The sequence below is a fragment of the Equus przewalskii genome, chromosome 17 (assembly GCF_037783145.1).
Source record: "Equus przewalskii isolate Varuska chromosome 17, EquPr2, whole genome shotgun sequence".
NCBI classification, from domain to species: domain Eukaryota; kingdom Metazoa; phylum Chordata; class Mammalia; order Perissodactyla; family Equidae; genus Equus; species Equus przewalskii.
Window position 1 is genome coordinate 34,122,114 of NC_091847.1, and position 22,148 is coordinate 34,144,261.

At 42.3% G+C, this 22,148-nt stretch overlaps 1 protein-coding gene across 27 annotated transcripts in view; it reads left to right on the plus strand.

Moving 5' to 3' along the window:
• Positions 1 to 19,420, plus strand: part of FMNL2 (formin like 2) — a 294,810-nt gene extending 275,390 nt beyond the window's left edge. For 7 of the 27 annotated variants that reach the window (XM_070579787.1, XM_070579777.1, XM_070579780.1 and 4 more), the window contains 9 exons: positions 1,279 to 1,513; positions 2,630 to 2,698; positions 2,814 to 2,894; positions 4,185 to 4,314; positions 6,912 to 7,075; positions 8,051 to 8,152; positions 10,447 to 10,545; positions 11,283 to 11,406; positions 17,309 to 19,420. In XM_070579787.1, coding sequence (XP_070435888.1) covers positions 1,279 to 1,513; positions 2,630 to 2,698; positions 2,814 to 2,894; positions 4,185 to 4,314; positions 6,912 to 7,075; positions 8,051 to 8,152; positions 10,447 to 10,545; positions 11,283 to 11,406; positions 17,309 to 17,418 — 1,114 coding nt within the window. In that variant the 3' untranslated portion in view covers positions 17,419 to 19,420. Of the gene's footprint in view, positions 1 to 1,278; positions 1,514 to 2,629; positions 2,699 to 2,813; positions 2,895 to 4,184; positions 4,315 to 6,911; positions 7,076 to 8,050; positions 8,153 to 10,446; positions 10,546 to 11,282; positions 11,407 to 13,371; positions 13,498 to 15,073; positions 15,168 to 17,308 lie in introns of all 27 variants that reach the window. The other 20 variants (XM_070579790.1, XM_070579781.1, XM_070579784.1 and 17 more) reach the window with 5 other exon arrangements.
• The last annotated feature ends 2,728 nt before the right edge of the window (positions 19,421 to 22,148 follow it).

The window sequence follows — 22,148 nt, forward strand, 5'->3', positions numbered from 1 at the left end:
ATTGTGACATCATTTATTATATTGGTCTGCTCTCTTACATGGGCCTACAGCAGTGCTTACCTAAAAGGAAATTTGAGAGGAGGGTTGCAGATGCTAAGAAAGGGGAGAAAATGTCAGTTTTCTCTGGAATATGTGAATTTTATCCAGATTTGTTGAATCCAAATTTGATGGAATTCATGGAATGATACACTTCAGTGCCAGATGCCAATATGATACAGATGCGTATTTTAATTCATAACAATAGAAATGTGATTTCTGTTGTTCTTAGCACTTTTAGGACATCTTAAACAAAGTTCAGTTCTTTTTTTAATCCTGGAACTGCAGAGAAGGCATTGATTTTGTTTACTTTTCTATTAGAAAAATCTTTCTGTTGTTCTTGTGGTCATGGTAACTTTTAAATGTGATAAGGATGTTAGACGTTTCAGAAACTAATTCATCATAAATTGGTATTTCATAAATTTTGCTCAGAGACTCTTAGAGAAGTAAATGGCACTGAGAAATCGTTTGTTCCAATTTCATGTCTTTAGCTGGGATCGTAATCTAATAGTCGAGTGCCTCCTATAGTCTATTCTGATTTCTGATGTTGAAACCTTATATGCATTCTGGTTTTCAATCTTGAAATACCTTGTTTGTCATGATGATTAAATGTAATTCTATTATTTTGCTAAACAAAGATTGTCCAGAGAATAAAACGGAGGTTGTAGAAGATACTCTGTTCAAATTGAGCATTCATCCACAAGGACCCTGGTATTCCTTCAAGGGATGTATGCGTTTAAGTCAAAACATCCGTAGGGTACAGGCATTTGGATGCATTTTCTTCTAAAGAAGGAAAAATAGCCCAAACTGTTGGTTTAATTGAAATATTCTACAGAGTTCACCAGATATTCTGTAATCATGTATATATAATATTAATTGCTTAATTAGCCGTACTCACATGTCTGCAAAGTCGTGTTCTTGAGTCACTTAACTATCAGATACTTCAGCCTGCCTTTTGTCTCTTCCTGCTGCCATTTACTGCTTATTTCTAGAGGCTTAGAGCTATACTAATAGCCTAAAAACTGAACATGGTGATTGCGGTAAGGTCCAGGTTTTTAAGAAGGACCAGTGAAGGTACTTGATGCACAGTCAGGAGTCGGCACCAACAGGTGTCTTCGTAGTTCAGCTGTAGAGCTTGGTAACTCATGGGCTTGTTGGTGCGTGAGCTGGACCAGATGGAGGTGCGGTTGAAAGGCTAGGAGGTTTTCTCTCTAATACTGACCTGTCCACATCTGTCTTCAGATTTGACTTGAAGACACTGCCTGTAGATTTTGTAGAATGTTTGATGAGGTTCTTGCCAACTGAGAATGAAGTGAAAGTGCTTCGGCTCTATGAGCGGGAAAGGAAGCCCCTGGAGAACTTGTCAGACGAAGACCGGTTCATGATGCAGTTCAGTAAGATCGAGAGGCTCATGCAGAAGATGACCATCATGGCCTTCATTGGGAACTTTGCTGAAAGCCTTCAGATGCTGACTCCTGTGAGTGGCCCAGCGCTGATGGCGCACAGCTCGGGGGCAGGGTGGAGTGGTCCAAAGAGAGAGAGGATCTTTTTTTTCTTCTTCTAAGTCTCTCCTAGAATTATACTTAGTGTCATGGGCTCTGAGGACTTCTTCCCAGAACTTTCTAGATTGCATTTTTATTTTGGCCATCTTTTTCACATTGTGTATGCCAAGTAAATTCGAAAATGACAAAATTCCATATTCCATATTGATATTCTCCCTAGAGAGTGCCATTTTCTTTGTTTAAAGATGTCATCTGAATTTCAAAGGACACTTCAATACAGAGTACAAGGAAAACCATTTTCTCAAACTTGGTCCTCTCTGAAACCAATCCTCTGGCTGGGTTGGCCACACTGAAAATGTGCCTTTCATTTCTAAAAACAATCCCATATCTTTAGTAAACAGGCTTATTGGCTTTCATTGGAACCATTAAATTTACTACAGGAGTCTTCTTCCTTGGAAGTTTGTTACAGTGCACTGTGGTGATGTAGAAATTATTGCCAGCTATTTCCTCTGTGTTAATCTAGTTCCTTTGTGTTGACTTGGTAGAGACTTAGGAATATCATAAACATAAATGTCATAGTTCTTTCCCAGTTCTATTTATAAATAAACTTCCACTAATCACTGATTATAGTGGCACGTCTGCCCAAAACATGTTCTGAGAACTTCTGGAGGGTGATTACATTCCTTTGCTGTTTTGTTGTGTTTTCATTCTTGGACAACTCCATTGATTTTAAAATATAAATGGTATTACTTGATTAGAGGTGGCGGGCAGGGAATTGGGTTCTGCTAGAAGATGCTGTTGACTCCTAACCGCAAGTCTCATTAGTTACAGATTTTGTAGTAAGCAAGTTCTGACATTGCTTCTTATTTCAAATACTTTTAGAGAGGAGCTTCCGTGTAATAATATGGTTACTGAACACCTAGTGGCCAACTTAAATTTATGTTTAGGAAAAATAGAATCTCAGCATTAAGGCTTTAAGGTCTCAATGTAGGCCTGCTTTCTTCTGTGTTAATTTTTAGTTTCCGATTAGAGTTTCCCATTTTTAACATGTCTTTTTTTCCCCTCCCTTCCTTCCTTTGGCTGGAATCTAGCAACTGCACTCAATTATAGCAGCATCTGTTTCTATAAAGTCATCGCAGAAACTCAAGAAAATTCTGGAGGCAAGTGAAGTTTTCCTCGTATACACGTATGGAAGAGCTGACTTGTCAGCCGCATTCCTCTGCCTTGGATGCTGGGGATTCTGTACTAATGGGCTTCTCCTTTCTTTTTTTGCAGATCATTTTGGCCCTTGGAAACTATATGAATAGCAGTAAACGAGGAGCCGTTTATGGATTTAAACTTCAGAGTTTAGATCTGGTAGGTGGCCTAACAGAAGTACAAGAGCTCTATGTGGGACAAAGCAGCTGGCAAAGATTAAGTCCTGGGGCGGAGAGAGTCTGTTCTTAGAAGTGGGGATGGCATGTTTTATGAAGATTCTCTGCTAGTGGGAGGATCAGTTGGTACAAATTTTCTGGAACCCCATCTGGCAGCAAGCACTTAGAACCTTAAAAATACTCATGCACTTTGACCCAGTGTTTCCATTTCTAGGAATCTTTCCTCAGGAGTCTGAATTATAGATGCTGTATTTCATTTATAATGCCAAATAATTAGCAACAGTATAAAGATCCAACATTTGGGGAAATGATTAAATATTCTATAACAGTAGTTAATATGGTGAACTGTTCTTCAACTGTTAAATATTCATGAGGAGTTTTCAAAGAAATAGAGAATTTTGTGTTTAGAAAAGAAAGCAGGGTATCAATTGCATGTACAGTTTGATTTCAGCTAAGTAAAATATATAGAAAAAAACTGAATGGACGTAGGTTAAGATATTCCCAGAGAGGTTCGATGGAATTAGGGAATTTTTTTGAACTGCTTCTTTATACTTTTCTGTATTTTCTAAAATTTTTTTTTTTTCCTGGATGGCAAGGGGTGCTCTGCTTGACAGAGTCACCTGACTTATATGACCAGGATTAGAGAAAATCCGCCACGGAACCCTCTCTCCCCGGCTGTGTGGGGCTGACGTGGCTTCCCCGTGAGAAGGTTGGGCAGTGGGTTGAGCCCCCAGCCTGGGGAGACATGTCCACTTAGTCACAGTTTGGGCCCCCAGAAGGTCATGGTCCGTTAAACACACCTGCTTCGGTCATCAGAGGCTGGGGAATGAGAGAGGAGCGAGCTGAATGTGAGGACTGCAGCAGAGAAGCCCCATACCTGGCAGCTCCACACTCACTCCTACTCTGCTCCTCCCCTTTCGAGAGCACTGAAACTGGAGTCTTTCTGCTTTTAAGCCGGGGGCGGGGGGGGGGGGGCAGAATAGCAGATGTGGGGAGGGGCAGTTCACGTGAGTACAGATGTGTCAACAGTTCTGGGTGCTTAGAGTCTGCCCTAAAGTGCAGCACATCTCCTGGTCAGTAAGTCCTCTCATCATTTAGAAATCAGCGGGCTGGTTCACTGAAGAACAAATCCAGTCTTGAATCTCCAGTGGGAATGTTCTTTGTCCGCTTTGAGGCACCTGTATTCACTTATTCATTGTGAGTGGGAGAGCGTCATTGGGTGGGTAACTCCTATCATCTCTCCCTCTAAGCCACATCCCCCTTTTTTTTTCAGCTCTTAGACACAAAGTCAACAGACCGAAAGCAGACGCTGTTGCACTATATATCGAATGTCGTCAAGGAGAAATATCACCAAGTGTCCCTCTTCTATAATGAGCTTCATTATGTGGAGAAGGCTGCTGCAGGTGCTTGATTTCAGCTACTAATGTGACTCTTGGGTATTGAAAGCGTTAAATCGTGAGGGAACCGTTCTCTGCTTAAACACACACTCTTCAGAACCCCTTTAAAAAAGTCAGGAGCTCTGAGCTGGAACACGTTGGCCAGGTGTCGCCCCCTTCTGGGAGCGATATTGAACATGGACATGAAGGAGACCTCTCAGTGCCCTCTCTGCGAAGATCCAGGTCTCTCATGCACCGTCCCTCTTCCATTCATTGCCCTTTTTACTCTATTGCTGTCGTTTGAGATAGGAGGATCACCAGCCAACATACACTTCAGTTTGATTTTGTGCGGCTCTACTTGCTCAGAGGTGGCAGTTCTAAATATTTTGCCTTTCATCTAAGCACAAGTTAAATGATCAGTATGTCTCGGTTGTTACTTTGCTGTGATGGTTGCGCACTTTCTCATTTAAATCATCAGTGATTCCGAAATAGCTGGGCTGTACTAGGTAATAAATATCCTCATGTTTTAGATGAGAAAACTGACATTTTTAGAGGTTAAATGTCTTTCCCAAGGTCACATGGGTAGAAAGTGATCAAAACTTGGCTAGAACCTGGGTCATCTTTTCATTTAGTGTACTGTCTAACGTACCATGTCCTCTCAAAGGAATAGTAGGCTAGGGGGCCAGCCTTTTGGCTGAGTGGTTAAGTTCGCATGCTCTGCTTCAGTGGCCCAGGGTTTCGCCAGTTCGGATCCCGAGTGCGGACATGGCACCGCTCATCAAGCCATGCAGAGGCGGCATCCACATAGCACAACCAGAAGGACCTACATCTAGAATATACAACTGTGTGTTGGGGGGCTTTGGAGAGAAGAAGAGGAAGAAAAAGAAGAGTGGCAAAAGATGTTAGCTCAGGTGCCAATCTTTAAGAAAAAAAAAAGAATAGTAGGCTAGAAAAAGGAACAAGAGGCAGATTGACCTCAGAGTTGGTTACAGGCCATAATTCTCAAATTGTGATCTTGAACCAGGAGCAGCCAAGGTGTTTATTATAAATTCAGATTTCTGAGGCCTACCCCAGACTTAGCAAATTGAAGCTTTGGTGACAAGACCTTCTCTGACTCCCTCAGAGCACACGGCTGTTCCTCCTGTCTTACCAAAGAGCACGCTGTACTACCCTCTCATACAAGATTTATCAAATTTTATTCTAACCATTTCCATGTCCATTGCAACCTGTGCACTTAAGAGTATAATCAGGTTTCATTTATCTTTATAATTCCCTTAGCCCCCAGAAAATTGATGGTGGAAATAATGAATGAGCGAATGAACAAATGAATGAGTGAATGAACAAATGAATGAGATGATGCTTCTGAAGCCCTAGTGGAGACTGAGAGGCAGGTGGAAATGATAGCTTGTGGAGGACTGTGCGGTGTGGGCTGTGACAGACCCACTGAGGGCTCAGGGCTCTCTCAGGCAGTTACTAGGACTTCTACTCTGGCGGAGTGATTTTCCTCCTTTCATTTCCATTTGCCTAAATTAGGAGTTGTTTATTATCACAATTCTCGTTAAGAGAAAAAGTTAAAAAAAATTCGTATCTTACTAATTAGCACATTTTGAGTGGCCCAAATGAGATTGCCCAAAAGTGCCATTTGAAGACAATCGTTGGGAGAAGATGGGAAGATTGAGGTCCTCTCTGGCTGAATAATTTTCTGTATTGCTCTCTGGTGCCCAGGTGAGCTGACGCGGATTCTTTATACCTTCACTCATTTATTCACTCGTCTTTCGTTTATACAGCGAACCTTTCCGAGTCGCTGCTATGTACTTGGCACTTTCCTAAGCATTGAAGAGTCAAAGGTGAAGAAGACAGTGTGAATCTAGTGAGGGGAGAACATACTGCATTGTTCTGTAATTCATCCACGTGCAGAGCTGGGGGACGTCGTAGGGAGCCAGAGGTGGGGCGCAGACCTCTGGCAGGAGGCTGCAGGAGTGTTCCTGCTCTGGGAGGGTGGCCACACTGCAGGTGGACAGCTCCCTGCAAATAAATGCTTTTGACGCAGGAAAGGGTTGTTTATCAAAAAGAAGCTGTCCAAGGTTGCTTTGGGTCCTAGCGGGCAGTACAACGAAAGTTCCACAGGTAAAATGCTACCCCCTGCTGGACAGCCACAGAAATGCAAAAGAGTTAAAAGCGTTAGGTAGAGGATAAGGTCTTCGGTCTGTCACAGTTAAGGAACCTCTGAGCCTACAGGTCAGCCAACAAGTTATCATCTTCTGTACAAGAAATGGAATAGTTGGGTCCAAGCACAAAATTTGGAGTCCGCGGTTGTTATCTGAACTCCAACCCTGCCACCTCCTGTGTGACCTGGGACAGGCCATGTAACCTCATTATGCTGCTTTTTCCTTGTTAGCATAATGGGCTAAACATGCAAATGAATCGGTGCATATAAAGAATTTAGTGCTGTGCCTGGTAGTGAGTACTTAGTGACTTGTTCATATTAAAGGATCTCAGTTCTGAAAGCTGGAAACTAGATCTAAGCCCCTTGAGTATCCCTGGGAATCCACCAAGAACTTGGCTGACCAGCCAGACTCAGGGTGGTTTGGACCTTCACGGGGACATTGCTTTCTTTACTGCAGTTTCCCTTGAGAATGTTTTACTGGACGTCAAGGAGCTCCAGAGGGGCATGGACTTGACCAAGAGGGAGTACACCATGCATGACCACAACACGCTGCTGAAGGAGTTCATCTTCAACAATGAGGGGAAGCTGAAGAAGCTGCAGGATGATGCCAAGATTGCACAGGTAACTGTCTGTACAGCCCCTTGACACCCACAAAGAAGTGATACCACCCACAGAGAAGTGGTATCCATCTGGGATACCAGGCCTGGCTTTGGGGGAAAATTGCCCTTTGTCTGCTGAGGGTAGGTTTCTTATGTAGCTAATGATTATCATGGAGGGGATCTTCCAAAATATTGCGCCTGGAAGTGCCCCTGTCTTGCTCATTGTCCTCTTCTAATTTGGGGTCTTGACTCTCTTCTCTGGAGGCCATTCCTGCCCCTGCCCCTCACCTTCTCCTCCTAGGCTTCTTCTGTGTGAGTCCTGTATTCAGTTCAGCCAACATGCATCAGGCTTGTGCTCAGCAAAGCAGTGTTCCCACTGTTGGTTTCTGTAGGCCTTGGCCTCGAAATCTTATGCTACACTGGCGGGTCAAATTTATGCACTTGGAAAACAGCCAGACTGCACACCACCGTAGAAGGAAAGACAGAGTGTTGTGGGAACTCAGAAAGCAGACGTGGTGGAATGGCTCCCATTTGAGGCTGGCTATCTTGTGTCATGGAAGAGTTCAAGCAGAGACTTTAGTGTCCCTAATGTGGGGATGCTTTAAGGAGTGGTTGGGATTTGAAGTCTGAGTGCCTTCTATGGTCCCTTCTAACCTTGTGGGTTTTAAGGCGTTCTGCCATGGCCTCAGGAAGCTCTTGAAGGGAGTGGTTCCTCGTGTGTGTGTGTGTGTGTGTGTGTGAAGGTGTATAGAAGTGGCAGGAGGTCCCAGCGATGAACTCCCGTGCAGCACCGTTGCATTCTTCTGGTTGCCCTTCACCGGGCATTCCAGGGGCACACGGAGGCTGCGGAGAATCCTGGGGAGCGAGGGAGGGAAGAGACCAGGGAGCTGTGGGAGCCGCTGGGTCGTCCCTGCTGCTCTGCTGCGGCTCTTCCCCCAGAGTGTCAAGTTCAAATGCTGTGACTGACGAGATTCAAGAGAAATTTGCTTCTTCACAGGACGCCTTTGATGATGTAGTGAAGTATTTTGGAGAAAACCCCAAGACAACGCCACCCTCTGTCTTCTTTCCCGTCTTTGTCCGGTTCGTGAAAGCCTATAAGGTAAATGGGAGCATGGCGTCCTTTAATGCCTTCTGTGGCATTATTCGTCAAGCAGGTTTCCTCCTAGAGCTGTGTCTGCGTCTCTGCTGCTCTGCAGAGGCCTCACCTGTTCCTCTGGGCAGCAGATCTGGGTGGACAGTATGAGACAGCAGTCTCTGGCCCTCTGGAGGCTGAGAGCTCCTGGGACCCTCAGCCCGTCATGCTCCCTGTCTCTGCCCAGCCAGTCCTGGGGTTCAGCCCCAAAACAAAAGCTCTTGCCTGCTCCTCAGGGCAAGTGAGATGCTCCAAGACCATTGTTGTCCTGTTGACTCTTCACCTCGCAGGCAGGGTGAAGGACTTAGAAAATCCAGGCTCCCATAGAGTTGAGAAGGTAAAAAGAGTGAGCCCTGGCCTGTGGCAAAGATGCTGTCACTGAGCTCCGGGAGAGTCTGGTTGTGTTAGTCTTGCCCAGGCCTTCGGGCTGTCTAGACCAACATTGCTCTAGTGTGGACTGAAAGATGGCACTAGGAAGGATGGTTACTGTTTTTTTTGTTGTTGTTGTTATCTGGACCAATAATGGCTCCTCCTTTAAATGGGAAGCCCTCTGACATAATCCGGGGCCATGGTCTTGAAAGAGCACATGACCCAAAGAGGCATGTGTCAGAGGAATTTGTCCTTCGAGAAAGAATGACAAAGAGGACATTAGGGTTTAGCCTACTGAAGAGACATTGCAATCTATGTTGTCTGTATATAACAATGGTAATGTTGGTGGAGGAAGGAGGAGTGTGATTGTAGAGGGGAGGGGTATGTGGCAGGGTTATCTACATTTTTCAGAAACAGGAATTGGAAATAATGGGTTACTTCTCCAGTGCCATTTAATGGCTTTGGAGAACCATCCTCCGGCCTTTTACTGAAACTCAAAAGGTTTCATCTTCTCTCAGCATGGCTTAGGGTAGCAATCATATCACAGGCTGTTTGCAGAAGGAAGGTGTCGTTGGCAGTGAGGATGAACACAAACACGGCAGACGTCCATGTGCAGGATGCTGGGAGCTCTGGGCCACGAGAAGGTCACGGCCACCAGCTGCTGCTGACTGTGGTGCTCTGGGCTCCACTGGCTAGCAATGCTTGTGTGCTGCAGAGAAGGCTCAAGGTGGCTTTTGTTATATGCTGTGACCACATTTCTTCACAAATTATGTCTAAGGTCTAAAGAGAAAATACGTGCTATTTTTAAATTATATACTACAAGCTGGGAAGTGGCTCTGGTTGGTCTCAAAGCCCAGCACTGCAGCAGGGATGTGCATCAAGCAGAGAAAAAAGAGAAGCTGCCCTTGGTGGTCAGTGGGGTGTCACAGGTCATAACCTGTCTAGCAGCGTGCCCCTTCCGTGTTACCATTTCTCCCTGTGGTCCTGTTCGGTACCTCCATGAGGCGCTTGTCTGGCAGTGATGCTGTGGGATGCTTTACTTGCCCTAGATATTACATGTTGAATAACCTCCCAGTCTGACGCTGATACTGACCTGGATGTTGGGATTTTAGGATGTCATCCCTCCTTTCTCTTCCTGAGTTCGAACCAAATGAAACTTGAAAGCAACAGAGATCAAAATAGAACTTTATTACTGATGAAAGCTGGACTGGAGGACAGGGTGTGTATCTGTGAGCTTACACTCCAGCCTCTTATCCGTCAGTTCTCAGCTACACTATTAGAAGTCTCTCTAGGGAGGCTGGGCTTTGAAAGAGAGAATGCCCAAGAGGGCTGAGCTGAGGTGAGCCTGTTTGATTTCTTCTTCCCATTCATCAGACTAGTCCCCCTGCCTCCCTTGGGAAGGAGTGAGCTATGGCGAGAGGGCCCAAGAGTGTCACTCGGCTGAGGCCCCTGAAGGGACCAAGAGGCGAGGAAATGGCGGTTTTCCCCTAACAATGGGCAAGAGGAGAGGTACCTGAGATCTTGCTTTCAGAGAAGCTGTAGTAAGTGGACAGAATTTGGAAGTACAGCAAACGCATGTGAAAATCACTGAGCAGAGCTGCCGGGAGGGCAGGTTGTCACCACATCTGTGGGACTGAGACTAAGAAGCAGTGTGAGTGGATCATCAAGAGAGGACTTCTGGAGGTGAATTTCAGCTATGAGGTTTTGAAGAGATGTGATATCGACAGAGCATGAAACCCCAATTCGGAGTTCAATATAGTCCTAAAGTGTAGACTTTCCGAACCTTCCATTGACTCTAATTCCTGGCTCACCAAGGATTCTCTAAGAATGGCTTTTAAATTTTTGTCTCCTGTCATTTCCACTAATCTTTTTGTTCTTTTGATTTTACCCAGCAAGCAGAAGAGGAAAATGAGCTGAGGAAAAAGCAGGAACAAGCACTCATGGAAAAACTCCTGGAGCAAGAAGCTCTGATGGAGCAGCAGGATCCAAAGGTGAGGTGTGCCAGGCTTCTGAGATGGCCCCCACGGAGGGAGGCCCCGATGGCTCCCCAGAGGCAAGCAGAGGAGACAGGCAGGAAGCCAGATTTGGAGAGGATCCTCACCGGTTCCTTGTAGGGCCTGGAAACTTAGCAAATGGACCTTTGTTCCTTCATTACTTTGTTCAGTAGCCACTAGAATGAGGCTAAGAGCCTGTTTGTTTAGCATTTCCAAGTTTATAGAGATGGGGAACTTAAGCACAGATGGTACAGAAAGGTCATACCAGGTAACCTGATGACTGGACAGCTTGGTGTCCAGGGGTGGCTTCATGGGTGCACTGTTGGTGCTGGCCTTGGTAGCTGGCGGGCTTCGTGAGGAGGCATGGGAGCGTGTTTCATGGAGGGAGACATCGTAGGTAAAGACCTTACAGGCTGGCAGGTCAAAGTATTCCTCGTCGTGATCCACTGCCCTGGAGTTTAAGAAGTTGGTGGTTATTACCAGTTGCCTCTTGTTGCATAGGATTGAGCCTTCCCATTGCTGTCAGCTGGAGTTTTGTGTGTGCTTCTGTTAAAGTTTTCTTCCCAGGAGCTTGCTGCGTTTTTCTCTGTTTGAGCAGATTGTTGGGATGGTGCTGTCTGTATTTTTGGCTGAGGCTGCTTATCCGTAACATAGTTCTCAGGCACATGCTGGATTTTCTCAAACTTCAGTCAGTGCTGGTCCCACTCATCTCTGCTATTCTTCTTTCTTCTCAGTCTCCTTCCCACAAATCAAAGAGGCAGCAGCAAGAATTAATTGCGGAATTAAGAAGGCGACAAGTTAAAGATAACAGACATGTGTACGAAGGAAAAGATGGTGCCATTGAAGATATTATCACAGGTAAAAGATACTTCCTCATCGTGGCCCATGGAAATCCCATGCCCTCACCCATACTGGGCCACTTGCAGATTCTGTTGCTGCTTTTGTCCAGGGTTTACAAGTTCTTCAGTTGACTTATTCACATCCAGAATTATGCAGACTCCATGCTAGTTTGAGGATATTTATAGTAGCCTGTCTACTCCCTATCAGAGACCCCAACACTCTCTCTCTGAAAAATCTCCTTCTTGTTTCTCAGTATCATTACAACTCTGTAAATTTCACCAGGGCTCCTTCTCCTAATGGTTTTCCATTGTCTTCGATTGGTTACCGTGCTCCATTTTCTTCCTTGCGACCACTCTTATGCAACTGCCTGGTAAATGCTGTAGACCCCATTCAGGGGTCTGTACTAACTACAGTCAATGCAGGGTTTTCCAGCATGCTCTTTTAAAGAGCATTTCAGTTACTCTGCTCATTCAGAGTAACTGAAGACAATAGGAAATCAGGAGCTGGAGCTTTCATTTGGAGGGCCAGTGGACCTCTGGCCCAGGCTTGGGGAATGGTCGTTCTGTCAGCTAGGAATGGTGCCTAACCCAGCTCGGTTCTTGTCTGATTAAGTTGTAGCTTAATGCTTTCTGCTCGAACCAGTTCTCCAGAGTTTCTGCATGCCCTCTTACAGAACAGGATAATAATTTGGGCCACTGTCTTGTGGCACTGGCTGCAAGTGACTTTCCTTTCATGTCTGTTGCATATGAATACTGTTTATCAGCTTCCAAAATACTTGAAACTTTTTTTGTGTGGGAAATTTTAAAGATATACAAAAGTATATGGAATAGTATGATGAGTTCCCATGTACCCATCACCAATCTTCAGTGCATGGCCCATCTTGTTACTGGTCTGCTTCTACCTACCTCCCATTCCTCAACTTCTGGGATTGTTTAGAAGCAAATCCAAGACATACAAGTTCATTTGGAAATATTTCAGTATGTATCTTCGAAAAATAAAGACTCCTTAGTAAAGCAAACAAACATACCCACAGTAACTATTTTCACACACCTCCAAAACTAACAGTTCCTTAATATCAAATATGCAGTTATTATTCACATTTCCCCAGTTGTCCTAATTTTTTAAAAATATAACTCTTACACTTTTGACTTCTCATTTCCTGTTAATAGCTTAGTCAGCATTGTAAATAGGGATCCCAAACTGCCAAAACCACAAACTTTTTCACCAGCTCAGACCCAAGGAAATAAGTAAATAAATCACTAAAAAAGGAAGTCAATAAAGAATTCCTTGCCCAGAGTAAAGCAGTGTTAAGTCCTGAGTGGATGGGTAAGTGGTTAGTGAAAATGCCGGTCTCTATATTCGGTGCACATGTATACTGTAGACATGTGCCTGCCCGGATCTCAGTGTTCACCCTGCGATGGCTTGCAGATGGCCCCCAGATAAAGCCCCATTGGTAAGCGTTGCTCCTTGCCTCCTCAATATTGAGGGGGAGGCTCCGCTCTGAGCGAGACCAGGAACAAATCTTCTTGGGTAAGAACCTTTTAGTCTCAGTGCCACATTAGATGAACTTTTAGGTAGAGAAGCATCCAGCCTTGCACGTTAAGAACTTAGTGTTCCTTTTTCATCACTGTTCTCCATCTTAATGACACTTGGTTTGTAGAATGAGTCAAGTGTTCAGTTTCCATTTGCCTGACCTAATCATTAATCTGCCATTGGAGGTGACTGAATATCTGCTTATGGAGCAGTTTTTATTCTCCTTGGAACGTTTTCCATTTTCCGCCCTACCACCAAACCCCAGATTGAATAACTCTTTCAGACTTTATGAACTCACTTGGGTATATATTACTTTCCTTCCTTCTCTGCCCACCCTCTCCGCCCCTTCCCCAGGTATGATTAACAAAGCACTAACCGTGTACTAATGCAATAGATCTTGGCTTTTTACTCTCTTCTGTTTGTCTTGTTTGGCTGTCATTTTTGATGCAGTGTTGAAGACTGTGCCCTTTACTGCTCGCACCGCCAAGCGTGGCTCTCGATTTTTCTGCGAACCTGTTCTCACTGAGGAATACCATTACTAAACTATTAGTCTTTCTCACCTGATGCTCTTAAAAGGTTGCTACAGATTTTTTGACCTTTTATATCCCTCTGTATGTCTGTCAGGGCCACCCAATCTGCTAGCATGGAATTGCCATCTCCACCATGTTCTAGTTTATGTTGTCTTCACGCTGCATGGTTTTTTTATTTCAGTCATTCCTGCTTACTTACTGAAACTTTCCGTACATCTAGGAATCCACATGGCTCTGACGGTCTGGGTGTGTGTGAGCTGAATTAGTAGAATTGCTTGCAGAAATTTTCAGAAAAATAGTAAATAGAGCACTTGTTTGAGAATCAGGCTTGGGACCAACTAGGTTGCTAATAAGATTTTGGGGCTGATATCTTTGAAGACAAAATGATAGTCATTAATAACAATACTATGCTACCTAACATTTCCTGAGTACTTACTGTGTTCTAATAGGTTTATAGATATTAAACTAGCCTTTTTGTACTCGGTTAAGGTGCTTTGATAGTAAAATGAGCTTGCTATACAAGTGCTTAGGAATACAGTGCTCTAAAGTTGCAAAATGATTTGCAGAAGAAACTGTGAACTATGCGCAGCTGTAAATTGAACCTTTCTTAAGTATCTTACGTAGTCCATAGCCATCATCCAGTGTGCTGGAGCTGATGGCACGAGCTTTAACACAGGGAGTCCATTTGACCTGGAAGCCTGTATAAGCTGATAGAGGCAATCCATAGCTTTTTTCCCCTCTGATTGTCATGTCATGCTCAAGTTCAGCCATCAGCAATTCTGTGCTGGAGCAGGGCTGCAAGGCAGGAAGTGAAAACAGAGGCTGAGGAGCTCCCCACCGTCTTATCTCATTCATGCTTCTTTGCTGGTGGCTCTGTTCCATGTCAAACAAACGGTATTTCTTCTGTGGTGAGATCATATCTGGACCTACTTCTTTGGTTGGGATAGTGGCACCAGAAATACTAATAGAAAAATACCTATTTCTAGAAAATGCCACTGTTCTTAGAATTAAAAAAAAAAATCAAATCTTCCTAAAAAGTAACTGCCTTGGATTAGTTCCTGATGGCTGGATAAGAGACAGACTGCTCTGCAGTGCCCAGTTGATTAGAAAAGAGACAAGGGAAGCACTCACTCTAACTGGAAAGAGCCATTGTTTGACTCCCATGCTGAGATTGACATGGAACTGGGTATGTGTTTGTTTTGTGGCATTAACTCTTCTATGAATTGCACTTTTTTATGTATGTTCCTCTGTCTCTGAAGATATCAAAAGATGTGGTGTGTTGTTGCCTGCTCTGCAGTGTGCTTGCCCACCAGTGCTTATTAACAAGGCTAGAAACTGTCTTCTACTTGGCTAATGTTTATTGTCAGTTTTGCTGCTGGGCTATCTATCGTTCTGGAGCCAAACTTCAAAGCAGCTTGGATCTGGGTGGTCAGAGAGCTGGGTGGGAAGACACGCTCATCCTTTTCTTGTTTCATCTAATGTCTCTTGTAGTAGTGGCCTCCCACTCTCTTCCTCTGTTGGCTAACATGCCCGGGAATGTTAAGCACTAAGTTGAAATGCTTTCCATTTTCATCCCATTTTTACTTAACCATCATTTTGTGTTTTTGTTTTTTTCTGTTTAGCTTTAAAGAAGAATAATATCACTAAATTTCCAAATGTTCACTCGAGGGTAAGGATTTCTTCTAGCACACCGGTGGTGGAGGATACACAGAGCTGGCAAGCATCACTTTTTACTTAGCTTCCTCCTCTCTCTGTATGCAGATCAATGGTTTCAGTCTATGGCTGAGGGTAATACTGGTGAGAGTCTGATCAGGGAGAAGTCTTTGTACCTCACATTCCAGTGATGTGAGGCTGAGCCTCTCTGTTGGACTCTTTCTGGCCTGCTTTCATGTTCTCAAATGTGATGGCTTGGGCAAGGGTGTTTGCTGATGATTGTACTTGCTTTGGGTGGCTAGGATGTCCTTCCCTCACTGCCTTCTTGGCCTTCAAGTTATTCAATAAACCCCATTTTGACCTAAAGAAATGAAAGTCCTGGCCAGGGAACGTGATCTCTAGCTTTTATAGACTCAGGAATCACAGAGCTGCAGGACACTGCACATCCTTAGCCAGAAGTGAAATTCTGACCTTCCTTACCACTCTGGGCCAGGAAGCAGAGGCTTGAGAGGATTAGGGTATGCAAAACTTCTTTGCTTGAATTTACCAGGAGTAGGTCAGGGTCAAAAATTCCAGTGAGTCAGGAGCTGGGCTGGTGGGGACTGTGCTGAACCTGAGAGCCTAGGTCTCAGCGCTCACTCAGCTCCGGCGTGTTTTTGCCATGAAAGAATTTGGGCCCACTATTTCCAGATCCTCCACTTTTCCAAGAGAAGTCAGAAATCCTGGTTTTTACATTAATTGCCAGGTTAAATATGGGGAAACTATATTTAAAATAGAAGTTGGGGGCCAAACCTTCTGTGGGTCAGGTGTGGCCCATCAGCTCCATTTTCAGTCTACTCAGTAGGTGAAGGGATAAGACAGATTCACTCTGGTTTAATTCTGTTATTTGTTTGAGTTTCCCTTTCTAAAGGTAGAATGCTTCCCAGCAGAAGTCAATAATACTAAGTTAATGAAAAGGAAACTGGTACTAATTGAACAAAACAAGGGGCAAAAGTATAAAGCCTGCTTTATTATTTTTTTCACCATACCCTGACTCCATCAAAAGGCTACCTGCTAGCTACATATTCACTAATACCTGCCTTTTTCATTAAGAAAGCATGCTGTCATGCTAAGAGTCCTTACATAAAATAAAATTCCTCTTGTTCATCCCACTTTCTCCTTCTAGAACAATGCCTACTTGAACTGATATGTAGTGGTTGATTGATTCATTCATTCAACAAGGCATTTTTTTTAATGTTAGGCATTCTTCTGTGCATTTGCAATACAAATTGGAAAATGCAGGAAGGCCCATACAACTTCTGCCCTCTAATGAAAAACAAAAAATACTGGGTGGCAGGAAAGAATGTTTAGGAATGGAGGTTTTTTTTCTTTTTTTGTGTGTGGAAGATTAGCCCTGAGCTAACATCTGCTGCCAATCCTCCTCTTTTTGCTGAGGAAGACTGGCCCTGAGCTAACATCCATGCCCATCTTCCTCTACTTTATATGTGGGATGCCTACCACAGCATGGCTTGCCAAGTGGTGCCATGTCTGCACTTGGGATCTGAACCGGCAAACCCTGGGCTGCCAAAGCGAAACGTGCACACTTAACCGCTGCGCCACTGGGCCGGCCCCTGGAGGAGTATTTTGATTTAGTGATTACTTTTATTTAGTGGTTAATTGAGCATTATGTTTCTAATTCCCAAAATAAATGACTGACTTCAGCTAATATTAATGGAATAAAAATAATGGAACCTGTCTCTGCAAACTAGTTGTGGGTTCCTTCCTTGATTAAAATTTCAGATAAGATAGAACAGGGCAGTTGGTTTTACTAGTTTTGCAGTTTAAAATTCATTGTAATTATTGTTGACATTCAGGTTTCTAGAAAGGGAAAAAAACCCCAAAAGTAAGCCACAGTATTTCTAAATGAAGAAACATTTCAAAACAAGACTTCAGCTAGACTCTCTGGCCAGTGACAGAAGCAATCTCTTCTCCTATATATTTTTCTAAAAGTTACAGAATCCCACCAGTATTATATCCTGTTTTGTTTGACTGTAAATATTGAGGGCAAAGTACATGTCTTTGGCTCAAATACTCATTGAGTTTGAAGGGCCCATTAGCTGACTCTTCTACACAAGCTGCTTTGATTGGCTGCCAGCTGGCCTTTGTCTTGCTTAGACACATGATATTAAAGGTTGCGGTTCTCATTGGTGCTCTCCTCTTTACAGATCTTAGAAACCAACCATACAGACGAGCCGATGCGGTGAGGAGAAGTGTCAGGCGGCGCTTTGATGATCAGAACTTGCGTTCTGTTAACGGTGCCGAAATAACCATGTGAACCTGAGACCTGCCTGTATGAATGGAGGGTGTGCGTGATTGAAACTGTCCACAGGAAATTTATGTGCTACCATTTAACTGCAGCCTTGAACATAGATAATATATTCTAAGGGCTCAGATTTAGCAAACACATAGGAATTTAAAAATGATGGGCTTTCCTTTCAACCTTTGTTAACAAGTGCCTAAAAGTGGAAGTACCTGCTCAGATTAATCAAAGCAATAGGATTTGATTTGATTAGGTATCTTTTTACACCAGTATGTTATTCAATTTTTTAACCAAAATGTAAATTTCATATTAGATTCATTACCTGCCATTGTGATTGTCCCATGATGGCCCACCCTGGTTTCCTGATAAATTGTAAATAACATGGATGCATCTGCTGTGGGCTTCCTTTGCTGAGATATCTTTTAAGAAATTAATTTTGTGTTTCAGCCATACCCATCAACTTTGTATTTTTAACGGCTTGCAACATGGAAGAAGGAAAAAGCCACATGATAAACTCCTTCTGCCCATAACCAAGCCCCAGCAAAGTAGAGACAAGATGCAATTGCAGTGGCACAGGAGAAGTCACTCAACTCTCTCTCTTGTTTCACATTCTCCTGCTTCTGTGCTAGGGTACACTGCCCTGAGAGACATTCACCAGTCTGAATGCAAGGATATGATGGCATACAAATGTTGTATAAGACTTATTTGCAGTACTGTGTTCTTCAGCTAGAGGCAGCTTTTAAAAAATAATGCAAAATGTATTTATTAATTAGCACTAAAATTAACATCTCAGTAATCACTGTTAGGATTTCTGAGGACCATTATGGGTCAATCCTGAGAATATAAATCAGTGCCTTGCCAGCCAGGGAGAAGTCCACTAGCTCTATGAACAAGCATTCAAGATTACTTCTGCTAGCAGCGTAGTGTTAGTAACCTGGCCTTATTTTCCTCTGACAATCGCAAGGTTTTGTTTTGCTGCTGCTTCCTTTTGTAAATTGGAGAAGATATATTTGGCTTCATATATCAAAGCTAAGAAGTTATTTTATTTCTCATTACTTTATGAGGAACTGCAGTGAAATTGCTCAAGTATTCACATTGGGATTAAGCTTAAATGCTATGTAATGGGACTGAACAGCCAACTAAGCCACTGTTATTTTTCCTTCCTCTCTGGCACGGCACTTGATCCATTCCAAAGTCAAAAACTGGACTGAAGCTAATTTGTACTTTTCATAATATACATTCTGCTTCTGGCTTACCTTCTTGGTACATTACATCAATATATTAATTGTAAAGTTTATTGTATAGTATTTAACCACTGAATTTCTTATTTTATGTTGTGCTTATGTGAACTCCATGGTGAAGGTCCCATTTTCCTTGATAATGTGTAGTTATATGATCTCTTTTTAAATGTACAGATATTTTGCTATAAAACTGGTGCAGTTTTTTATGGTTTTTACACTTCTCTTTAATTCCCACCTAAGCCTCTGGGTAATATTGTAAATATTGTTTAAAAATGCATCAGCCTATGCTATACAATCTGAATGTTATTTTAACTTATAGTTTTTTTTTAATATATATATTTAACTACAAGGACAGTTTAGGGATCAGTTACATTTCACTTTAGCATACCTATTTACAGAAAGATTACGTTTAAACTGCCACCTGCTAGCACATTTTCCGAAATGTGTAATTGAAAAAGAACATGCCAAGATTTTGTCTTTCTGTTGACTGAACATTCATTTTGATGAAGAAAGCAATTTGACCATGAGATGTAGCACAAGTAGTTGGTCCTTTACCACAAGCAGCTGTTTTCCAAAGCTCAGTGCTGATGAGCATATGTTAAAATAATTGCCTATTTATTAATCTACAGACAGTAATGTTGGCATGTTCTTTTCTGTCTATTAATGGGCCTGCTTCTTAGCAATATTAGAAATGTTTTATAAAAGCAGTTCATGTTACTTTTCTGGTCTTTTCATGGCATATGAGCAAATAAACTATTTACACTACTATCCTGTAATATGTTGTTGCCTTTCAATGGTATATCTCAGGGGGTTTTTACCAGTTTTATGCACACTTTTATCTTCTAGAAATAGATACTGTGTTCCTGCGTGAACTCAGAATCTAAATATATTTGGCAAATTTTAAGGAAAAATCCCTCCTTGTACAAACTCTTGATCACTTGCTGTGTGGAACGTAAGAACCAAATAGGTTTTGGTAGTAAGGGCTACATCTCCAAAATTGTACTTAGGAATTGATTCCTTCCAGAGAAATAGTACTCGTTTGGTGAGACACTGCCTGCCCCTAAAGTTGTTTTAATGAAGAGGTGGTAGATATACAGATTGGGTGTGTGTAATCCTGCACCGGACAGCCACCGTTGGTTGGAAAGGTACACACAAGCATGTTGGCCCTGTTGTGCACACACAGTGATAATTGTAATGATAACTACAGGTCATCAGAAAAGTTTAGCATATTCTTTTTAGTATATTCTTTGCTATATTCCTTTTAGAGAAGGAAGGAAATCTGTTAATTTATTTTAGAAAACTGTCCCAGTGGCTTAAAAACTTAGGGGGTGTAAATTAGTCATTTAAGGAATTGTTGCAGTAGGTCTTCATTCCCAGTTCAGTGCTCTTTCCACTTCAACAATGTAGTTGAAGCTTTATTTTATAAAGAGGGGGAAAAGTTAGATTCTGCAGTTAGTAGAATCTCTAGTTTGTTCTATACCAGGACAAGTGCCTCATGATAAAGGAAATAACGTCCTCAATATTATCCCCAAAATTCAGAATGTTTTCAAACCCAAACTACAGCTGTTCAAATGAGGCAGATATGGTTAGGTTTAGAGCATTATATACTAGTCGCATCCATTTTTTTAAAGATGTTTACGAATACCTCAGAATTAAGTCCCCTTGTTCCCCACTCATAATCCTTCAACTAAACATCTAAATCCAAATCCACTAAAATTTACTGCAGTGACACCACAATGAATGCCCAGTAGCCTTGCTGACTCAACAACACTGCTCAGCACAGAATGGGACCTGATATCTATCACTGACTCTGCTGGTTCAACATACTGAATTCTGTAGAATTACCTAATTTTACACTAGAAGGTATGCTTTCATAATATTAGCTTTATAATTCACATACCTATTAATTTTATTACTTGATAAAACTTCTTAGCCCTCATATACTTGTTTCCTAATTTTTATCAGAAATGTCTGCAAAGATGAATATACTGTCAGCCCAATTCATACAAAAGGATTAATCTCTTAGTTTTCCATTCCATTTGAAACTAACACCCCATCTATTTCCAAGAAAAAATGTGAAGAAACAAATGCATGAAGTGTCGATAGGCTTTTTTTTTTTTTGCTGAGGAAGATTAGCCCTGAGCTAACATCTGTGCCAATCTTCCTCTATATGTGGGTTGCTGCCACAGCATGGCTGAGGAGTGGTGTAGGTCTGTGCCCGGGATCCAAACCCATGAACCTAGGCTGTCAAAGTGGACTGTGCCAAACTTAACCACTACATCATAGGGCTGGCCCCAATAGACTTTTTTTCTTCATCTAACTTTTTATAGAGAAAAGTATTACACTGAGAAAACAGAGAATATGGGCATCTAGCATCTCACAGCACAGAACTGCTGCATATGAAGGGTGCTTAAAGGAAAAAATGGACACAAATCCAACTTATTTAGTAAAAGATGCCATTTTTTCTAATAAATTATATTTATTTACAAAAGGTCTAATTTTATATAACTATGAGGTTCTTTACATCAGAACAATATATAAACAGAAGTGAAAACCTAGTAATTACAAACACAGAAAATAGAAATCTTGTTCCCCCATTACTCACCTTTCAGAACAAGTCTTCAGTTTAGTTGTAGAGGTAGGCAAGATACCAACACCTACCAAAAAAGTTTGCAGGCAGGACCAAAAAAAGAGATGTTTATAAATAGCATATTTATATAAACCCCAAGGAACAGCATAAAAGAAGGGCATCAAGAAATGGCTCAGTTTGAATCTGATCTGATTAGGCAGCCACTCTTTCAGTCTATGATTGAACACCAGGGTGGGGAGGATAGCCAGTTCCCCTGAAATGCAAATGTCTACCTTACACCTAGGGCAATTGCCATCGAATTAAGTCAATTACCAACCACTAACAATGACATAGCCTTGAACTAGATCCTATTGAGTCATACAAGTGATTTTTATATAGCAAGTTTAAAACATAAAAATACGCACTCAAGGACTAGGCCAGGTAGACAAACTAAATAAAACGGAGGACTAGGGGGAGCGTGTAGGTAATCAGAGCACATTCTTCTCACTTCCTACTTCACCCTAAGTCAGCTCCAATACTTAATGTCACCATTATTCACCCCTTTGTCAGAAGTAGCCTGAAATGATTAGTTCTGAGCTCAGAATTTAAATAGGAATTTTGCTATTGTGTCCATGAGGGCCTTTAAAGACCAACTCTGATCTAGCTAAATGTTAGCTCAAATAAAAGTTACTACTTCTAAACTATTATATTAATTTATGAATATGATATGAAAGGGATGTTTCAGATCATCACAAGGGATTTCCTTTCCTACTCAAAAACTACATGGAAGTTATTTTGTCACTAACAAGTTTTGGACATTTCTGAAGTAACAGTTAAGATAAGGTACAGTCACTAGAACTTACCTTAAGTGCACTTCAATTATGTATGTGGCTTTAGTTGTGGGTTAGTAGAGTTTATTGCAATGCTTTTTCAAG